Here is a 23,808-nt window from a genome sequence, read left to right as displayed (position 1 = left end):
CACCAGCTGCTAGATGTTGGCGTCAACAGCATTCAAAGCGAGACTGCGCACTATATATTTTATAAGGATCAACAGGTTTCTCGACTACAGTAAGAGGCAGTCGACCCCATTTCCCACCGTAGGAGTAGAGTGCGGTAAATGTTGGGATATATAAAACAGCGTTTCATTTCGGTTGAACTCGATTTAGCACACTAATTCATTGCTCCCTGTCATTCCGGGTGGAATGACAAAAGGTCATAAATGCCTGACCTGATATATAAGTCTTAACTGTGGTCCTAGTTTTCAAAAAGGCAGGAATTGCTGACTCGATTAAGGACGACTTTGATGAGATGGAAACGTATTGGATGCCGCATTCGCCCAGCTGTTTGGCTTGAGTTATGCTATTGCTGTGTCACGAAAATACAAAGACTATTCTCTGGGGAAAAAAATAAAACAGTTGTTTATTTATGTTGGTAGTGAATTGAGTTGTCAGAAAGCTGATTTGTAATCTATTAATACAAATCTGACTGTTTTGTTTACATTCCCTTCAGCGTAGCACCGTCTGATGGATGCATATTAACGTAACCCCAGGCTTTACTGTAGCACCTTATAACGTGGTGCGCCTTTTAGACTGAATTTTTCTTAAAATATATAATTAATTGAAGGTGCACCTTATAATGTGGTGCACCTTATAGTGTGGAAAAATACGGTACTTATTTTCAGCTGTATTGCTTAAATTCATTGTCAATTAATCATACATTGTGATTTCTGGCATTTTCTTTTTAGCTTATCTCACCTACGATGAGAATTTCAGATTACGCTATGGTTTCTAAGTGGTGAAACTTAAATAGAAGGGTTCAAATACTTAACTCATTTGACTCAATCTATTTAACTCATTGTAATTGTTCTGAACTTAATACAAAAGTATTTTTGTTGTTTATATAAAAATCATGAAAATTCATTTGTATAATGTAGACTAAAAATGTTGGATATGTATATAACACATAGGTCTACCTTCCAAACAAAGAAATGGTAAGATTGCCCTTGTAAGGACAGTCTGGACTTCCAATGTGCAGTTCCCCTTTGTTCCCAATAAGAATGTGTTTTGTCCGTAAGTGTATTGGCCGATTGGTGTCAGCAATCACCAGTTTCCCTACACAGGTGAGAGACACAAGTAAAAAGGCAGAGGGAAAGGCAAGGTTAAGCACATTTGAAATGTGTTTTATTTCTGCTCCAGAGCCCTCAGACACACGACATATACCTTTCCACCATTTATAACCATGACAGTACAAGCTGTGCAATACCTATGCCGCTACATAGTGCAGCCTTGATTTTACTACATTAGTTTTCCTGAACTTTGAAAAGGCATGGCCTTTAGCACATTTAGCCCATTGGGTGCATTATTTTTAAACTTATGTGACTCCAATGAAGGTGCTTAAATTTAAATCAAGTCCTTAACTAAAGCAAAAAAAAAATATTTATAAAGGCACCTAATCATTGTTTTAAATCCAAATTAAGGGAGAGGTTCAAGGACACGTCCAATGAGATTCTCATTCTTGCATGGTCATATATATTCATTCAAAGTGATTTTTAGAGTAATTTAACGAAGGATGCATCAACAACCCAATCTATCTTTCCCATCACACAGTGGCTGTAATTGTGATGTGAAAAGGGTCAGAATTACAGCTAGACTGGGAGTCAACTAACCATTGTGTAATTGCATGATGTCTGCAACATAATGATATACATGTATTTCATTAAAGCCCAACGAGAGATCTTAGGTATTCCACTACAAAGTTGAAAGTAAATGTACTACCATTGATATTTGATTATTAATCAATTACATTAGTGCAATTTGGCCATTTCCGCACGTGCAAAAAAAAACAATGAAGAATCATCATGCATGTCCTTGCCGAAGCAGTTTTAGAGCGCAACGAACTCACAGTTAGATTCATTCCCACATTTACAGTGGTCATGCCTAATCTAATCCTGGCAAAATAAAAATGTGGGAAACAACACATTCAATGGACTGCTAGTCTGGAAAGGTGTTGGTCCTATTTGCTTTTTACATTATTTGTGTAATTTATTGCAAAAAAATAAAAAAAGTGTCTCACCTCCATTTAAAATCTCAATAGAGTGCACCGTAGCAGATGTGGTGAGGAGAACTTTTCTCCCATAACTAATGACGACACGATGATGTTTGCTGTGTCCTGGCATCCATGGCCTCAACCCTGGCTCTTTGTCAGGACACACTGTGGGATTATATGAGAGGAAACAATATTAACGTTTTCGTTCAAAAGAATATGTCAGGCATTTATTCTTGACGAAGATGGGGGGATTATGAACTGATACAATTCATTCATTCATTCAACTTCCATATCGGCCATCCTCGAAAGGATTGCAGGGGTTGCCGAAGCCTAACCCGGCTGTTTTCGGATGAAATGCAGACTACACCCTAGACTGGTTTGGCAGTGTGTCTCACTCAAGGAGGCGGAGAGCTAACGAGTATGAATATGTCATAAATGGGTCTTGCCTGGGAAGACGAACCTGTGGAGAAGCACTATACAATTTCATCATACGCTGCTGAGGGTATGATGACTACTAGGCTTTTTGTCAAGTCAATGATGACGACAATGCCTATGTCTTATTTTCATTTTCATTTTTTCATTTTTTTCATATGTATATATATATATCTGTGTGTATGTGTGTGTGTATGTGTGTGCATGTATGTGTATGCATATATATGTATGCATATATATGTATGCATATATATGTATGCATATATATGCATATATATGTATGCATATATATGTATGCATATGTATGTATGCATATATATGTATGCATATAAATGTATGCATATAAATGTATGCATATAAATGTATGCATATATATGTATGCATATAAATGTATGCATATAAATGTATGCATATAAATGTATGCATATAAATGTATGCATATATATGCGTGCATATGTGTGCACGTGTGTGCGCGTGTGTGCACGTGTGTGCGCGTGTGTGCACGTGTGCGCGTGTGTGCACGTGTGTGCGCGTGTGTGCACGTGTGTGCGCGTGTGTGCACGTGTGTGCGCGTGTGTGCACGTGTGTGCACGTGTGTGCACGTGTGTGCACGTGTGTGCACGTGTGTGCACGTGTGTGCACGTGTGTGCACGTGTGTGCACGTGTGTGCACGTGTGTGCACGTGTGTGCACGTGTGTGCACGTGTGTGCACGTGTGTGCACGCGTTTCAGCAAGAATCTAATTCGTTAAACTGTCTGTGTTGGATTGGTGGGACCAAAAACCTGCACCGACAGCGGCCCATGAAGACCGGATTGGCCAGGTCTATATGACATAGCTCCAACGATCATTGGGACACACAAACCCCACCACGATAAAGTAATGACTTATCGGGAGGGGAAAGGAGGTTCTTTTTCAAAATGTCACAATACATAACCCCAGTCATTCATTCATCTTCCATGAAGTGAGACTGAAAATGGGGTCTGTGAACACCAGGAAGGTTGCTGGCCCTGAAGGAGTACCTGGGAAAGTTCTAAAAGCCTCTGCTGACCAGCTGGCTGGAGTTTTCACATTTTTTTAAAAAAATTACCTGCTTTAATTCATCATTCCATCCTGCCTGAAATATGCCACCATTATCCCTGCCCCCAAAAAGCCAACCATTGACAGCCTGAATGACTATTGGCCTGTTGCACTCACGCCTGTGATCATGAAGTGCTTTGAAAAGTTGGTCGTCTGCCATATCAGGAATACAATCCCTCCCTCAGTTGACCCTCACCAGTTTGCCTTTGCAGCAAACAGGTCCACTGAGGTTGCTATCGCCATTGCTTTACACACAGCACGGAGCCACCTGGAGCATCATGGGAATTACGTGAGATGCTTTTCAATGACTATAGCTCAGCCTTCAGTACTATAATACCGGACATTCTGACTGACAAACTCTCCCACCTTGGACAATGCACTTTCATCTGCTGCTGGATAAAGAACTTCTTAACAACCGACAACAAACAGTTCGACTTGGTCCCCACCTCTCTTCCTCCATTGCACTGAGCACTGGCTCTCCTCAAGGCTGTATACTGAGTCCTCTTCTGTACTCTCTATACACATACGACTGTACACAAACCCATCAGTCTGACTCCATCATCAAATTTGCCGAGGATACCACTATGGGCGGACTCATCTCAAGAGGGTTGTAATTGGCCTACAGAGATGAGGCCATTAAACTGTCTTTGTGGTGCTCGGTGAACAATCTCACACTGAATACCACAAAAACTAAAGAAATTATCCTGGACTTTTGCAAACACAGCACCGATCTGGCCTCACGCCTAATAAATGGAGTATGTGTAAACAGGGTCCGGTCCTTTGAATTCCTGGGGGTCCACGTCACTGATAAGCTCTCCTGGTCGACAAACACCACGGCAGTAGAGAAGAATGCCCAGAAAAATTTCCTCAGGGTACTCAGGAGGAACAACTTGGCCAATAAGCTTCTCGTAACCTTCTATAGAGCCACTGTGGAGAGCATCCTGGCATACTGCATTACAGTGTGGTACGCTGGAAGCACGGCAGCAGACAAAAAGGCCATGCAGAGAGTGATTAACACTGCCCAGAATATTGTCGGCTGCTCTCTGCCCTCACTGGAAGACATTGCCGGCCCTCGTTACTGTAAGATAACATTAAGATAAAATGACAGCGTCGCTTGGCAATTGCTTGTTCATATTATATCAGTTTTTGTAAGTAAAAAAACATCATTCTTTATAAGAAACTTGCCCCGAGTTTGGTCGTTGTCATGGGGACTTGTCACTGATTAATCAGACTTTGCCCAAAGTTTGGTAGTTGTCATAGAAACCATACTATGCCCTGTTTTCCTATATAAAGACTGACCCACTGTTCATTCAGAGAGAATTGCGAGGACGACAGACCGTGTGCAGTTCGCAGTTGTTCAAGCATTCTCCCCCACCCTGCAGTCTTTTAATAAACCTATTTCCTATTAAATTGATTTCACTCTTTCTTAACCTGCTCCTGAAGTTGTATTTTCAGATCTATCAGTTACCTCAGCAGAGCCAGGAACATCTTTGTGACACCACCCTGGTCACAATTCTTCACTTGCCCGCATAGAAGTCAGGTGAGTAAACCACTACACAATAAGGTGGCTGCAAAAAATATTAATTCATTCATTTTCTGAACCGTTTTATCCTCACTAAGGTCTTGGGGGGTGCAAGAGCCTATGCTAGCTGTCTTTGGGAGAGAGGTGGAGGACACCCTGTATACGTTGCCAGCCGATTGCAGGCAAGCATGTGGACAACCATTCACAGTCACACTCATACCAAGGGGCAATTTAGAGTGTTCAATCAGCCTACCATGCATGTCTTTGGAATCTGGGAGGAAACCAATGCAGAAGTGGGGAGAACAAGCAAACTCTACAAAAGTGGACCGACCTGGACTTGAACCCAGGACCCTAGAGCTGTATGGCCGATGCGTTAACCACTCAAGCCGCTGGGCCGCCCCTGCAAAAATATTAGGATTGCAAATTTAAAATAATACAATAATCCTTCGAATAGGCATTTAATGTAAACCAGACATGGGCGCAATAAAGGAAGAACTGCAAAACAAGACAACCCTATTTATTATCGCAAAACATGTTTTTGCGCCCTTACAGAACTGCAAGTACAAAAGTACAATTATCAAAAATTGTATATTGTGATCCATCTGTACTTTGCGGCTTCGCCTTTCGCAGCTTCACTAAATCGCAGATTTTTTTTCGGGAAAGAAGTTCATTTTTCATAAATGCAAGTCCCGTGCGGCATTACGCGATGGCACTTATAAAACAAGCTCGGTGAATTGGACGGGAGAGAGCACCAGCAAAGGGGGATTTTCTTTTGAGAAATGCAAACCCCAGGTGACATTATGCCGTAGTGCATATTTCAAAATAAAACTTGCTTGAATTCAATGGCAGAGAGCACCAGCAGGAGGGGATTTGTTTTTAGATATGCAAGCGATGTTATGGCAGATGGAATAGGCCTTGTCTGAAACTAGAGGACTTTGGCCGGCAAGAATTATCCAGGTGGAACAACGTGAAAGTTGAGATTTCAATTAGGTCCGGGCAGTTATCCAAAAATCGAGCTCCAATGACGACGACTTGACGGTTAGACGGCGCTGGGGAGCAAAGTGCAAGTTAAATTTCCCAGCCATGTCTGGTCTACAATATCCACGATATTCGAGGGATTACTATACTCGCCTGACTAAGCGTTGGATGGAAATGTGTCTCGTAACAAAACCACCTTGAAAACACCTGTTACGATCCCGTCGCTTAGTGCGACGCGATCGGAGGGGAAGGTGAACCCAGGTGCGGAGACGCCGAAGCAAATAGAAAAGGGGAGGCAGATATGTTGCTCTTGTTGCTTGGTTTAAAAAACGGGAAAAACATAACATAGACAACTTAGCTTGATCACTTACTACTACAGAAAAGAAACATGCAGCGTGGCGTGGCGTCAAGTGAACGGCATGACAACGTGGAAACACAGGGAATGAAACCAGACGATCCGACAAACACTCAACAAAAAACATAATGCTTAAATAGCCAAAAAAAAACCTAATCACCTAATTAGCCACGGCTGATAACAATCATGAAATCATGCCAGGAGGGGCAATCAAGCCACTCCTGACAACACGATTGTGTGTTATAAACGAATCAGTCAAAACATGTGTTTGTTTTTTAAAGCATGAGGACGGTCTCACTTGTTGATTAAAGCTGGCTTTACCATGAAACCAGCCAGCAGCATTCCCACACATGATGAAGAGCTAATCTAATATAAAAATATCCAGGAAGGCATCCGCTTCCTGAAAACTTGTTGGTGCCTGTTCCGGCCGGGGCCGGGTAGCAGGGCAGACCTTGCTCGCCGCCGGATTGTCGGCCGACGCCTCGGCATGCGCTGGCGGCGTCGGCCGATGCAGCTGGCAGCTGGGATGCACCGCCGGACCACCAGCCAACCGCCCGGGTAATTAAACTTACACTTTGCTCCTCCGTCCAACTGTCCAGGTACCTCTATCAACGATGTCAGCCCACTTCCAGGATTTAAATGGAATCTCAACTTCCACTGCTAAAGTGCTCTATTTTCGGACAAGGCTGATGGTGTCCGTCGTAACATTGCCCAGAGTTTGCACTTTTGCACATTGCAGATATCCGGGACATTAAATTGTCAGCTCCGCTACCACGAGGCTCCAGGAGTCCGCTAAGTAAGCTCTGTTGTTGGTTAGAATCACAGCGGCTAGGGCTCGCATTTATGATAAAAATCCACCCTCACAGGGGGTCAGAAAGGTCTATTTTCTGCCAGCGCCTGCTGCCCACCATTTTTTCCCTCGCCTGGGTGGTGAGTTGAGTGACAGTCCTCTGTATTCCGCCATTTTCTTTGTAATAAGCGGATGACAATTGAGTGGCTTCCGCTTGCGTATTTCCACATAGATTTTCACATTTTTTTCTGAACTTTAATTTTCCAGAAAAAAAATTGCGATGAGTGAAGCCGTGATAGTTGAAGGTGCAAAGTGAAGAAGAATCACAGTAATTGTGTATTAGAAAAAAGGCACCTGGCCACTGCATTCCATATGGAGTGAGTATATCTCTCCCCATGCCCTCTCCATCTATCATTTAGTAGGAGAGCTTGTCTGGAAAAAAGAACAGCTCCCAACTAAACCTGACTAAATTCCGATTTATATTATTGAGCTATTCAAAGATTAAATATGGTTGCGAATGTCTCAACTCTAGTGAAAAGTACATGCATGACTCACGTGATTGCATGGTGGTTAACAGCAGAGCTGCAATAAAAACAAAACATGTTGTCATCTCTCTCAGCTTCCAACAGACCAATCTCGTGCCAGAGGTGTTATCAGGTTGTTTTGGACCTCCTACTGTGCTGCAAATGGAGAGACGGTGCTATCAAAGGGATCTGAAAAAGAAAATGAAACACGGATTTCAAGTCACAGAAATAAATGTTAATTAAATCCAACCAGAAAATTACAGGCAATAGTACAGTAATACCTTGACATACGAGTGCCCCGACATACGAGCAATTTCATATACGGGTAAAATTTTGTGCAAATATTTATCTTGAGATACGAGACAAATTTTGATATATGAGCATACATCGGACGCGAGAGGCTGCTCAAAAGAACATCATTGGCACTGTCTTTCTGGTCACAACTCATTCGTGTAATATTTCTACGAGCATTGTTTTTCAGTGTTTATTTTCCTGTTAATTAGTGCGAATGGCGGAGCTTGTTTGCTATTACAAAAGGAGTACTCCTTACCGGGCAAGTTGGCAAGTGGTCGTGCGTTATCCTATTGTGAGGAGATTAGTGTGCATCATTTTGGGAATATTTTGAAGGGAAGACAAAAGCAAACAACCCTCGATAGGTTTATTCTGAAAGTTAGGGTGGAGACGGGGCAAATAGAGGCAACCTGAAAGAGGAAAGGTATACAAATTTAAAACCAAATTCTAATTAAGTTTAGTGTAAAATGAGATTAAAGTTATTTTTGAGTGTGTATGCATTGTAATCCAAGTTCATTTAAATGTCTTTATCTTATGTTACGAGCGCGTTGCCGTGCAAAAAGTCTTTTAGATTCCATTCCATCCCATCCTACAGGCAGTAGGCGGAGTCCCTCTGAATTGTTTGAGCACAATGAGACAAACAACAATTAACTCCCACACTCATACCTAGAGACAATTTGAGTGTTCAACAAGCCTTCCATGCTTATTTTTGTGATAGGGGAGGGAACCGTAGTAACTTTGGAAAACCCACGCAGGAACAGAGAAAGGATGCAAACTCCACACAGGAGTCAGAACTCACTAGACATTTAACCCTCGATCTCGAACAGTAAGAGAGCCTGCCGACCTGCCAACCACTCCACGATGAAATATATAAATTACATACATAGATAAACGGACAAAAACACTCACACCTAGTATGAAAAAAAAATGAATAGTTTTTCTTTTTCCTCCCTTCAAGTTATTTAGGTTGACAGATTCTCTCTATATCCTCAAAGTCTGCCAACTCTAAGCCTTAAAAAGAGGTAATGACACAAATGATCAAATCAGAACGCTTTACTATTCATCACCGTGCATATGGAGGTGAGCCATTATTTCAGCCGGTGTGTGAAATGTGAAACTAAGTAATTTTGGAAAAAACAATATGCTGTAAAATAAGAGAATTGAATATTTTAGAACCAGGAATAAAAGATGCTTGCCTGTAATTTCCTCAAATTGTACCATTTCACAAACACATCTATGTAGGAGCCGCCACGTTGTGGAGCGATTCACTCAACTGACATAGGTGCAGGAGGCGCGAGCTCAGTACCTGCTGGTGGTGGTATTGTGGGTCTGTGTGGTTGTTTGTCTCTCTGTGTGCCCTAAAGCTGACTGGCGACCAGTCTGGGATGTAGTCTGCCTTTTGCCTGAAGTCAGCTGGGTTAGACTCCAGCAACCCCCGCAACTCTTTCGAAAATGTGCGGTATGGAAGACTTCTGAAGGAATTTCTTACTCCCCTAAAGGTTCATCCAAGTGTGATCACCAGTGTATCCTAGTATTAAGTGTCAGCCATGAAAAACAAACAGAGTGATCCCTTATTCCTCTTGCAGAAATGAAGCCAATGAAATCAATGAGTTAGGTTATTTAAAGGACATTTGCCCACACTTAATCTTCAAGGATTTGTTCCTATGAACATGTTGTACCTTTTTTTCTCTGCAGAAATATGTTCTTTCTTGACACATTACAATTGCTTCATATAGATTGTGTTTTTTTATAGTTGACTGCACAATTTACAAAATGCAGTTTTGTTTGGGAATAATAAATGTAATTGAACGAATATATTTTTGTCATTAAATTTATCAATGCTGTAAACAGTTTCAGAAAAAAAATTCAAGCATGCGCTATTTTTTCATATTATTATTAATTCATACTCTTAATTTTGTGGAGATCTTGATATTACGAAATCTGCATTGAAACTTCATTGACTGCACATGCATGGGATATATAATATGTTTGTACATGCTGCTGGATCGTCTTAATCAGTTTACTATTAAGTACCCTCTTGCACTATCTCCTTGCTTGCCTCTACTGATCTCCGACCTCTTGTCTTGCTCCCAGGATCCTGACCACACTCAGCCCCACGGCCACAGACCATGATCTCGCTCTCACGCACTGTAACCTTCGCTCTGGACTCTGATAGGTCTGAAAATACAACTTCAGGAGCAGGTTAAGAACGAGTGAGATCAATTTAAATAGGAAATAGGTTTATTACCGGACTGCAGGATGGTTGGAGAATGCTCCGACAGCTGTGAACCTCTCACAGTCTGCCTTCCTCGCAATTCTCTCTGAATGAACAGAGCTCAGTCTTTTTATAGGAACTATAGGGTAATATTTCTAAGACAGTGATGTAGGACAGAGCTTATGTAGACAAAACTTTGGGCTAATATGGTTAGACATTAGCAGGTTTAAGTTGTATGCAAACATGATATTTTTATAGCACACACAAACTGCCACAGCCTATCTTATATTGTGCATTTCCAAAGTGAGTTGGCCATATTCCACAATACAAGGAAACAATTGCAAGGCCAGCTAGTTAGCTATTTTACAATTCGTAGTGCGAACAAACAGCTAGTTGGCTCATCCTTCATTCCACTGTCCTAACAAACCATTGTAAACCCAGTTTGGCCACATTGGCTCGACATGAACAAACAATTATTAAACCAGTTGGCAGGTCTACCCCAATAGCTTTTCCATAGGTTAAATCAAAGGTGTACAAGGAGGAAGAAATCTGACTTTAATGAGTCAAATTCATCTGTTATGTCGTCTCCCAAAGTTGGAACGTGGGCAGGCAGTGTAAGGCCAATCTTTCTCCAAATAGGCTTTAACAGAATGATACAGTAGCAGCGGTATGATCTTGCAATTGCCGCTAGCATAACCACATAAAGTATAAACTTCTTCTTCTTAGGCCTGTGGCTGGCATCGACTTTTCCTGCTGTCTAATGTAGGTCCTTAGTGCCATTTTTTTCCAGAATAGGCCCGTTTCGTCACAGTTGAAAACTTGTTGGAAAGCTATACCTCGGCCTTGATGAAATGGGCAAACTCGTCGTACATGAACTTTTCTGGGGTAGTCTGGTCTGAAGTTTACGCATGACTTTCCTTTTTTTTCAGCATGAGCAGCCTTATTACTTCCACTCGAGTTCTTTGAAGCAATGATAGCGGGTTAATATAGGCTTCTTTATAAAGAAAAAAATAGTCAGTAAATGTAGCTAACAGGACACAACTGCATACTGCTGATGTTATAAACAATAACAAAGTGCGTGGTGTGCCAGATGGTCAGGTTGCACGTGTTGTCTTTTCAAGCTTTGGTTGAGGGGGGTTCGAATTCTGAATTTTCGTTCAAAATCAGAAACAAAAAAATGTCTGGTTTGTTCAAAGTCTGGGACACTTTAATTACAACAAAAATTGTGTAAATGGTTTATATTTTGGAAAGCACCTGACCAACATTCATCTTTCATACCCCATATCTTCGAAAGGCTTGCCGGTTTGGATTAGATTGGATTGGATAACTTAATTCATCCCGTATTCGGGAAATTACATTGCCGGTGCCTGTCCCAGCTGACTTTGGGCTAAAGGCAGACTAGTACACCCACGCTAACAAATACCCCCTAACATCCACACCACGAGGCGGCTACCAAGATAACTCATTTACCTTATCCTTCAAAGGCTCATGGAGCTGGAGCTACAGGCACCAACATGAATTGGTGTCCAGTCAATAACAGGGCACAAGGACACTCATTCTTGCTATAACTTAGGGACAATTTAGAGTGTTCACCAAGCCTAGTATGTGTTTGGCAAGTGCGAGTAAACCGGAGTACCCGGAAGAAAACCCACAGAAGCCTGGGGGAACATGAAAAACTCCAAAAAGGGGGACCGACCTGGGATCGAACCCACGAACCTGACATGCTAACGCCTCCACTAATATTCACTAAGTTCATAAAAATGTCAAAATCCACGCTGAAACTTGCAAGCAAAAGACAAGATGAAAAATAGGGGTCAGGGCTATGCTTCTTCTTCGGCGTTGAATTGGGTAGGACTCAGTACTGTAGAAGAGACAATACCGTAGGAGAATGAACTGGTTTCCTCTGATTATATTAAGATTCGTACAGATAACATGTAGAGAAAGACTATGCCTAGTCTACCTTTGTTTGGATTTTGAGTCGATGTTGAAGATGCCTCCAAAATCTTTACGTTCCTTGATATGCTAAATGCGTAGCACGCCATTGCGGAATAATTTAATCTACACTGTGCCATACTTTTGTACAAAATTCACATTGCATGAACCATGTAAATGGGTTTCGAAAACAACAAAAACAGGATCTTTACCTACCGTATGCATGTGTATGTATATAAATATGTATGTATATATGTGCTTATATATATATATATATATATATATATATATATATATATATATATATATATATATATATATATATATATATATATATATATATATATATATATATATATATATATATATATATATATATATATATATACATACATTTATATATACTTACCTACCTACCTTCCTACCTATTAATAAATGTGTATATGAATATGTATATATATATATATATATATATATATATATATATATATATATATATATATATATATATATATATATATATATATATATATATATATATATATATATATATATATATATATATATATATATATATATATATATATATATATATCTCCGTCCGAACGCCCGCCCGCACCTACCTACCTACCTACCACCTACCCACCTACCCACCTACCCAACCTACCCAACCTAAACAATCACCCACCCACCCACCCACCTACCTACCTACCTAGAGAGAGATAGAGAGATAGAGGGATGGAGGGACAGCTGGGAATGGCTCTAGCACCCCTACGACCCTAATGAGGATAAAGCAGTTGAGAAAATGAGATGATATGGGATCTTCACATGGGTCGCGAGGGGTGCTGGAGTCTAGCCCTGCTAAGGACAGGCACTAGACAGGGGACATCCTGAATCAGTGGCCAGCCAATTGCAGGGCACAAGAAGGCGGACAACCATGCACACTCACACCTATTCACGCTGACGCGCATATGTAGGGGCAATTGGAGTGTTCAACCACCCCGCCATGTATGTTATTTTATATTTTTCTTTATATTGATTTTCAATAGCGTTTGCACTTTCGACACCAGTCAGTGTGTGTCAGAACTGTTAATGTCTACTTGCCATTTGCCAAACAAACATCCCCATTTTCACTACATGCCTAGTGCGTTTACTAGTTTTCCACTTGATGACCAAAGCAACATTGTGAAAAAAGGCGGAGAAAGCGGGATTTTTAGGGTAGAGCCGCGGGAAGCACAGCAAAAACTGCACACAGGTGGCTCCCAGCGGACGAATGACGCCCTCGTTTATATTCATGATGGGTGAATACAATTTACACAAAACATTTCATAAAATAAAATAAAAAATAATGGAGAGGGTGAAACCTTACCCTAATAATCTGTGCCGGGTCCAGTAACCTTTATGTTCGAAGCTTTGCAACAGTGGAGCTGAGCTGTGATAGCTGGTACCGGTCGCGAAGTCAAAGAAACTGTCATTTTTTGACTGGGGAGCACCGAGGCGCGCTTCTATTTACTCATGCTGACGGAAAGACACGCCCACTGCGTGCCAGTGGTGCGTGCGTATTGGAGTGTGTCTTGTGAATGTTTATACGTGCACCCATTTAACGCAACAATAGCTTTGATTGTATTAATGTTTTATGTCTTGTTTTGTGTCAAGAGCTTTTTTTTAAAAAAACGACAAAATGAATCTCAGTTTGGGGGACTTTAATTACCTTTTTTTTTTTTCTAAATGTTTTTGGGGACACACTCCAATACGCACGCACGTGGTGCGTGCGTATTGGAGTGTCTTGTGAATGTATATACGTGCACCCATTTAACGCAAAAATAGCTTTTATTGTATTAATGTTTTATGTCTTGTTTTGTGTCAAGAGCTTTTTTTTTAAAAAACGACAAAATGAATCTCAGTTTGGGGGACTTTAATTATCTATTTTTTTATCTAAATGTTATTTCTTTATAGGGTGATTGACTGTGAGAAAGAACTATATGTATGTATATATATATATATATATATATATATATATATATATATATATATATATATATATATATATATATATATATATATATATATATATATATATATATATATATATATATATATATATATATATATATATATATATATATATATATATATATATATATATATATATATATATATATATATATATATATATATATATATATATATATATATATATATATATATATATATATATATATATATATATATATATATATATATATATATATATATATATATATATATATATATATATATATATATATATATATATATATATATATATATATATATATATATATATATATATATATATATATATATATATATATATATATATATATATATATATATATATATATATATATATATATATATATATATATATATATATATATATATATATATATATATATATATATATATATATATATATATATATATATATATATATATATATATATATATATATATATATATATATATATATATATATATATATATATATATATATATATATATATATATATATATATATATATATATATATATATATATATATATATATATATATATATATATATATATATATATATATATATATATATATATATATATATATACATATACATATACATATACATATTATATATATATATATATATATATATATATATATATATATATATATATATATATATATATATATATATATATATATATACACACATACACACACTTACACACACACCTACACACAACTACACACACACATACACACATACACACATACACACATACACACATGCACACATGCACACATACACACATACACACACACATACACACACACACACACACACACATACATACAAACCATAGTGCCCAGAGAAAACACAGGCCCGGGGCGAACATGCAAACTCCACACAGGTGGATTTGAACCCAGGTCCCCCACTGTGAGGCTGACGCGCTAACCACTCACTCACTATATCTATATATATATCTATCTTTCAGTGCCTTCGAAGGTGCTGAAGTGAAAAGGACTTAGACGTCCAGTGCCATTATTAGCAACAAATTAGTTAGTTGAATGGTGTTAAAGGGTTAAATGGAGGACAGCTGGTCATCAACTGCTGAAGCAGCTGCATACCAGAAAACGTAGAGCTCTTTTGAACTGTCTGGTGTGCAACAAACAGCTGTGGTTGTTCACATTCCACATTTGCATGTAGAAAAGTAATGAGTGATAGTTATGTCATGTATAGCCTACACAGAATAATAATGTTATCCTTCTTCAAGCCTTCAATTTTTATGGCTTCAATGCATTGCAGATTTTTACTCTTAAGTATAAAAAAAGTTCATAAAAATGTCAAAATCCACGCGGAAACTTGAAAGCGGGAGCCACTTCACTGTCTTTGCTTCCCAATAAGAAATTGTTGGAAGACAGACGACTGTCACTCAACTCAGCAACGAGGGGAAAAAATGGTGGGCAGCAGGCAGTGGCCATATTTTTATCTGAAAATAGACCTTTCTGGTGGGCGGGAGAATTGGTGGAGTTTTTTTCTCCAGAAATGCAAAATGTAAAGGAGAAGTTGAGATTTCATTTAAATATGGGCAACAGGCTAACGACGCCACCCTTGTGTGAAAATGCCTTTTGGGCGGCGATGGTGGCTGGACGACACGGAAGAGGGAAATGGAAGTTTAATTTTCTTCAAAACAATGACGGCAGTAAAGATCAAGAACGTGTTCTTAGTGCTTTCCGAAATTGCAAGAAATTTGGGCTGAAAACAAAGGTGAAAGAAAGCAAACTTATCTTAAGTGGCACATGGACTGACAAGCTGAAGCAGATAGTCTGGGCCCAAGCTCTTATTGCGCCAAAAGTCTTAGGTTTGATGAGTTTCAAAAGTAAGTCGAACCTGACTGTTTATTTGCCCTTTGACACATCCTCTTCTAGCATATTTTTCATTCCAATCCTAATATTTCTCCAACGTTACAGGAATGTCAAGTATACTCTTTGGGTACAGCTCTAGCAAATGTTTGGGGTTGACGTTGGAAGCTGAAAAGACGGACTTTGGGCTTAAACGCCAGTCTGTTTGTGCTGGCCAGCTCATGATGTGGGAAGCTCAAAGGAAAGAACTGTTTGAGTCTCTCTAGGTATAGCGCATACAGTTCAATGTCATCGTGCCCCCCTCCCTACACCCAGGCAGGCTCAGTGGCACGGGGGCAGCATGTACCTAGTTAAGCCATGAGAGAAGTCAATCACTTCATTCTCTGTACCGTGCATCACCAGCAGGGAGACAAAGTTGGAACCTTCACGTGGTGTCTCCTGAGAGGCCGCCCTTCGCGACCTTCGAATCCAACAAATACGACCCAGAGCTGCCAACCAGGAAGATGGCACCCTACGTTTTTCATCCAGCCGGAGATATTCGACTGCCCCACACCACCACCTTCCCTCCCGGATGAAATAATCCGCGTTCCAGTGGCAGCTCTAACGCGGCTGAGGGTAACCCCTAGGCGCCTGGGTGGCCTAAAAACAACAACAGCATCACCAGCACTGGGAATGACATGTTGGACACTTTGTCAATGAAGCAAACACATAAGATTTGTGGTGTAAATAGAGATTTTGTCCAAGTACACAAGCCATTCTTCAAAATATTTTTTGCGTAATAAGAGGCTACTATCAGCAACGGTGCTCTCAATTTAGACTCTTTGACTGCCTGCAGTAGAAAATTGAGGTTCCTGCTTTTCAAAATAATGTTGACTGGTCATGTATGCTGCAATCACTTGAAATTTGTCCCCTAGGTACACCTGTATTTAGTAATAAATGTATGAAATACTCATTAACAGCTAACCATAGCAGCGAGTATGATAATACTCTAATCCAGTGGTCTCAAACCGGTTCCACATAGGGCCGCAGTGGGTCCTGGTTTTTGTTCCAACCAATCCAGTGCCGACATTTTAACCAATCAGGTGTCTTTAAAATAAGTAGCACCTGACTCTAATTAACTGATTGCACTTGCAAAAGGTATCCTTGTTGAGTTGGAATGAAAACCTGCACCCACTGCGGCCCTTTGAGGACCGGTTTGAGACCACTGCTCTAATCCTTCAGTACTTCCCATTTTTCGATCGCAAGTTCCAAATCAAAAATGTCAAAATTAACGCTGAAACTCTCAAGCAGAAGACACTAGTAGAAAGGTTGGAGGTCAGGAGTGTCACTTAACTCAGCTCTGAAGAAAAAAAATGGTGGGCACCTTGTGGTGGCTTTCCCTTTTATCCAGAGGTAGAGCTTTATTAGTGGACTGGATGGCCAGAGCCTCGGTGAGAGTGATTTTTTTTCAGAAATGAGAGCCCCGTGCGACCTTACAGCGACGCTGTTGCCCTTAGCCGAAAATAAAGCTCGATCAGTGAACTAGACATCAGGGAGCCTCCGTGAAGGTGATTTTTTTTTTCAGAAATGCAAAACTCGGCCAACTTCATGGCAGACGCCGTCGCCTTTAACCGAAAACAGAACTCGCACACCAGACGACCAAGAGCCTCAGTGAAGGTGGATTTTTTTCAGAAAGGTGAATGCCGGGCGACCTTACAGTGGACACCATCTCCTTAAACCAAACATAGAACTTGATCAACAGACTAAATCGCCAGGAGTCTCGGGGTCGCGGAGCTGATGGTGGAATTCCTCAGAAATGTTTCACAGTTGCTCCTTTCCAAAAAGAAAACTCCCTAGGCAGGTAATACGGCTGGACGGCACAGAGAAGCAAAGTGGAATTTACAAAGAGGGCAATACAAATGAAGAATATGGTCTTATTTTGAAAAGATCCGCAAGACACTTCCATCTGGCTCACAGTTTGAAACAAAATGTCCCAGAAATTAATGACAACATGATCATCAGCAAATATGACAATCGCCTTGACAGTATCATGTCCTTGTACGGAAGCATATTTGTATTAAAAAAATCCAGCGGTTACACAGATCCTCCTGAAAATCTCGCCTACATGCCGGCACCTCTGTAAGATTCCATTGATGATGCAATGAATGTCTAATCTGATGAAAAAGACAAGCTCCAAATAACCAGTTTTTTTTTTAATTAAGCGGAGAGGATCTATTTTCATTGTGAGTAGAGTGCTTAAGGTATTTATATTTTTTTAATATAGAGATTATATTTAGACATACATTTCAGTCTTTATATGCCTATGACTAACATTTGCCTTATTTACTCGCATATAAGTCACATGCGCGTATAAGCTGTACCCTGAAAGTTGTCTTGACATTTGTGAATTTTACAATTTCTCGCGCATGATTTTCAGTTCCATATTCATGGTTTTAATAGGGAGTACAATGTGTTACTTTGAAAGAAAAATCTTAAGAAAAAGCATCGCAAATGGTATTTTCTGAGATTGGATAACTTTATTCAACAAAAGCACATTATTAGGGTCAATATCATAAGGAAGTTAAATAGCCTCCTGCTCGCAACTGTAAACAAACAGCAGCTCGACCATCCCAAAGGAGTCCTTATTGTCGCCGGTGACCTCAACCAAGCATGTTTAAAGACAGTTGTGCGTAAGTTTATCCAGTACGTGAAGTGTTACACCAGAGGAGATGCAACTCTAGACCATGTTTATTCTAATATTAAACATATATGAATAAAGTCACCCATCCATGATTATAGAGACACACCCCTCCCTCACCAAGCTGGATCCAACAATCTCTGCCTGTCCCTCACCCCCTCATACACCCCACTCCGGAGTCTAACAAGGCCACAAATAAAGACAATAAAAACATGACCTGAGGATGCCTTTTTTCAGCTGCAGGAGTGATTTTCCTGCACCATTTGGGAACGTTTTGAACACCATAACCTCCAAGACTACACGGACACTGTACTTTTCTATATCAAAAACTGTATGGACACTGTACCTGTTAATATACGTATCCAGGCTTTTTCTAACCATAAACCCTGCATGACCAGTGAGGTCTCATCAAATGCCGCAACACCGCTTTCAGGTCAGGGGACAAGTTACAATACATCGCTGCCAGAGCAGACCTGAAGAGAGGCACTAGAAAGGCCAAGGCAGCATATACATGGAAAATTGATTTCTGATAACGCAGATGCCTTACTATCAGAGGAACTGGGCTATTTCTTTGCCCACTTTGAGACTGACAAATCAGATTTAGTCTCAACACATTCACCACCTTGCAGCAGTACACTGAATATTTTTAGTACTAGAGAGCAGAGAACATTAAGTATTGGTAGAATAACTGAGCTGACCATTGTGAAGGAGAAAATTGATGAAATCATATTTTAAAAATGTATAGTTTTATCAAAACAATAGCTTTAGTGGCCTAAAAAGCACAAAATCAATTTGATGGCCAAAATATCTATTTACAAATGATTAACCATGTGCCATTTATGCAACATTTTCCTATATTGCATAAAAAGCGTACACCAGGATTATAGGTTTTGTGACCTCACCAAAAGACAGGGTTGGCTGTGATTACCGTCTTGGATGTCCAATCCATTTTGAATGATCAAATGATTGCTACGAGCCACTCGCAGTCAAAACAGTTTTGATGTCTTTCACCGTGATCACTCACTGCTATTCCTTTGGTTTAAGAATTTTGTTTACTTCAACGAACAAGCTGGTTGCTGTAAATTAACAACTTAACGGCCCTTCACTTTGCTTTTCAACTTAATAAGTGTGTATATATATAAATATATATATATATATATATATATATATATATATATATATATATATATATATATATATATATATATAATATATATATATATATATATATATATATATATATATATATATATATATATATATATATATATATATATATATATATATATATATATATATATATATATATATATATATATATATATATATATATATATATATATATATATAAATATAAATATAAATATAAAAATATATATATATATATATATATAAATATATATATAAAAATATATATATATATATATATATATAAATATATATATAAATATATATATATATATATATATATATATATATATATATATATATATATATATATATATATATATATATATATATATATATATATATATATATATATATATATATATATATATATATATATATATATATATATATATATATATATATATATATATATATATATATATATATATATATATATATATATATATATATATTTATATATATATATATATATATATATATATATATATATATATATATATATATATATATATATATATATATATATATATATATATATATATATATATATATATATATATATATATATATATATATATATATATATATATATATATATATATATATATATATATAAATATATATATATATATAAATAAATAAATAAATATATCTCTACGGTTATGGCTAAAAGGTCAAAGATTCAAAAAATTTAGTAAATTAAAGGCATTTTACAGTGAACTGTATATTTAGTCTGACCAGCTAAGAAATGATTCCAACACAAATATGTACACAGAAAGATATGCATTTGTAAATCAAAATCACTATTGCAATACAAGCCCACACCTTTTAACTAGTTGTTAATATAGGATTTTCAAATCTTTATTCTTAACCCAATTTTAAAATGCATATCACTGCTACAATCAAACCAATTTAATCTGCGACGTGAACAAACATCAAAGGTTTTGTTATACTTATTGAATTTATTGTCACCATTCACAAAGTGTTACACAAAATAATAGGGCACATTTAAACAATTTATACAGATCTAGAACACAATGTACATTTAACAGACTAAATATCAATTGTTAAATATGTATACTCACATTGCACACAGTATTAAGAATGAACATTAAACACAAGAAACAATCAAGTGTGAAAATAACACCAATTGACAAAAATCACATTTACAAAAATATGTTGATTTCACAGCTGAAGACTGATGCATGTTCTGCCTTTTATCTGTCAGACGTTATAAAAACCATCTTTTAAAAGCTTACGCCCCACAAAGAACTGATATTAAGTATTAGTACCCTAAAGAGATTATAAATGAAGTAAGTAGTGAAAGATGAAATACAAGTACACTACTGAACACTGCAATTGCTCGGACTGTATTGCGGTTTTCCCTCGTGAAGCAGGCTGGTGAGATTAGCAGTTATGAAGTGCACTTTATGCCTTAGCTGAGTAACTGCCTGACATAGCTTTTCCTTTTAAATCGGTTGTTAAATTTACATTAAAAAATCATTCTATCACCTCTTTTTTTAATGTTTATTTATTTATTTATCTATTTTTTACGGGGATTATGAATAGCACTACACACTGCTGAATTTTAAAAATTATGGTAAATGAGTTAATGAGAATGAGCAGCTTTACTCCTGCTTCTATCTGGACTAAAGGTAATGATGGTGTGTCAGAGGCTTTACGAGGCGGATGAGAATGTACTTTTTCAAAGTTCACATCGACCTCATCGCCTTAACTCCGTCCACTAATGCATGACATTGGAATTACCAGAGAAAATGGAACATTTCCTGAATTAAGTTTTCTAAACTAGAAACGGCTGATTGAACTGATGCTGTCACACATTGAAATGCAGCATGCACAAAAAATCCAGAATTTGGACTGTCACCTCCATTTAGAAATGTATAAATTATCAACTAGTCATGTCCTTTTTCGACAATGCTGACCCTAAAATGCAGTGGATGTAAAATGTGAAACTTAATAAGTCATTGAGGCGGCCCGGTGGGCGAGTGACAAGCGCTTCGGCATCACTGTTCTGGGCTCAAAGGTTCGATCACAAGTCGGTCCCGAGGTTTCCCGGGCTTGGGTGGGCTTTGTCCGGGTACTCCGGTTTTCTCCCACAGTTCAAAAACATACATGGTGGGCTGGTTGAACATATTAATGGCCCATAGGTGTGAGTTTGAGGATGGTTGTCCGGCTGATCGAATCTGGAAATGCCATTTGTACAGGATGGTCTCAGCGGACTTCAGTTGCATTAATCTGGAGAGATAGTGTCCAATTAGGGACAGACAAAGACACTTTCCAAGTTGACTCAGGTTACGTCACGTCTATCTGACTGCAGGACTATTCTGTTATTGATGAGGTATATTCACAGATACATACAGTACTGCAGACCATTAAGTCCAAACATGATTGCACTGTATATATCTGAAGGTGTGCTTGACGTGTGCACACTGACATTCAATGAGCTCCACATCAGTTGTTAGCTGGTGTCTCAGCTATGTTTCCAAATGAGACACAAACTCAGAGGTAAAAAAAGGGAAATCCATCAAATTTCTTCAGTGAAAAAGAAGAGTGACAAGAGATTGCAGGTTTATTCGGAGAATGTTGGAAACATCCCAAGGTCAGCAAAGTCCTCAATGTTGTAGTTGGCTGTTCCTTGAGTGGGATCTCCCGCCATGGGTAACATGTCCTGCACGTTCAAGAGAGAGGTTTGAGGTAAAAGACAAAGCTTTTATCAAACTTCAGTGTTCTGTTAGGTCCTTCCACTGGCAACACCAGTGACAGATGTGTTTGTGTTTTTACCTGAAAGACTTCAGTCTGGCTAGGGTTGGAGTGCGTATGTTGCTCCCCAGCCTGCTGGGAGTGATGCTGGTTCTGCCACTGGGACCAGACTTCACTTGGTCGACCTTGGAACTGACCTCCGCTCTGGCTGCTCTCCCCTGATACATCTGGAATAACACAGTCACACATGCTGTCAGAAGTATAGAACTATGGTGTTAACATTGCTTTATTTATTACATGCTACAGGTGAGAGGTTTAACATCTTTTAGTAGCGATGTGCATAAAAAAATCTTGATCTGGAAGTGTTATAGTACCACCATAATATCTGCTAGCAGAAATGTGATTCGAATTAAATTCCAGATATTGTAGCTATTAGTCAAGGTAAATCATATCATACCTCCTCATAAGTGTTAGTTGGTGTTAAGTATTTATTTACAATACACCCCTGACTGTCTGAAATTTCCAAGGCTAAACAAGGGTACTGTGACTTGTCTTTTGTCCCAAAATAGAATGGCACACATTCCCACCCACATGGACTTCTTGGAAATGACTGTAATTTCATTTTAATGCAAGAAAACAAACACACACCCGTATTGCTGAGTGACACAACTGCAACACATCCGATCAATTTATCTCGCTTAACACTTAACAGCCGCAAACTACTGTATTTTCTCGCAGATAAGCCGTATTTGTAACAAAAAAAGACTAAATCAAGGGTACGGCTAATATGTGCACAAATGAGACTTGACATGCCCGAATCTGCAAGGTGACAAAGGCTAAATGCCATAACACAAGACAATGAGGCCGATATGTTCGTTTATTGTAAAAATAGAGAGAAGATAAACTGATAAAATGCTCAACAAAATGTATTTTGACATCTATAATTGAAATTCAAGAAAAAAAAAAGCCTTGTCCTTCAAGGAAAAGAAAATCCTTATTTTACCGATAGTTAAACACACTGACTGGCTAGATGCAAGTAGGCTTGATACATGTGTTTGTAGTGTTACCATGTTAGGACATCCCAATATTTGTTCAGGCTGATCGGAGGTCTTGCGGTCAATCATCAAAATATC

General features: G+C 38.3%; 2 protein-coding genes across 4 annotated transcripts in view; both read right to left on the bottom strand.

The window, feature by feature from the left end:
• The window catches only part of cemip (cell migration inducing hyaluronidase 1), an 81,006-nt gene extending 67,332 nt beyond the window's left edge, over positions 1-13,674 (bottom strand). The window contains exons 1-5 of one of the 2 annotated variants that reach the window (XM_077713510.1): positions 13,552-13,674; positions 8,295-8,445; positions 7,776-7,933; positions 2,094-2,231; positions 994-1,132 (exon numbers count right to left, since the gene is read on the bottom strand). In XM_077713510.1, the coding sequence (XP_077569636.1) occupies positions 994-1,132; positions 2,094-2,231; positions 7,776-7,830 (332 nt within the window). In that variant the 5' untranslated portion in view covers positions 7,831-7,933; positions 8,295-8,445; positions 13,552-13,674. Of the gene's footprint in view, positions 1-993; positions 1,133-2,093; positions 2,232-7,775; positions 7,934-8,294; positions 8,446-13,551 lie in introns of those variants that run through there. The other variant, XM_077713509.1, reaches the window with a different exon arrangement.
• Positions 13,675-20,896: 7,222 nt separating this feature from the next.
• Positions 20,897-23,808, bottom strand: part of arnt2 (aryl-hydrocarbon receptor nuclear translocator 2) — a 58,124-nt gene continuing 55,212 nt past the window's right edge. For both annotated transcript variants that reach the window (XM_077713475.1, XM_077713474.1), the window contains exons 18-19: positions 22,757-22,902; positions 20,897-22,643 (exon numbers count right to left, since the gene is read on the bottom strand). In XM_077713475.1, the coding sequence (XP_077569601.1) occupies positions 22,545-22,643; positions 22,757-22,902 (245 nt within the window). In that variant the 3' untranslated portion in view covers positions 20,897-22,544. The remainder of the gene's footprint in view (positions 22,644-22,756; positions 22,903-23,808) is intronic.

This window comes from Stigmatopora nigra, chromosome 3 (assembly GCF_051989575.1).
Source record: "Stigmatopora nigra isolate UIUO_SnigA chromosome 3, RoL_Snig_1.1, whole genome shotgun sequence".
Classification (NCBI taxonomy): Eukaryota; Metazoa; Chordata; class Actinopteri; order Syngnathiformes; family Syngnathidae; genus Stigmatopora; species Stigmatopora nigra.
Note: the sequence above shows the minus strand (reverse complement) of the source record. Positions and strands in the feature narration are given on the sequence as shown.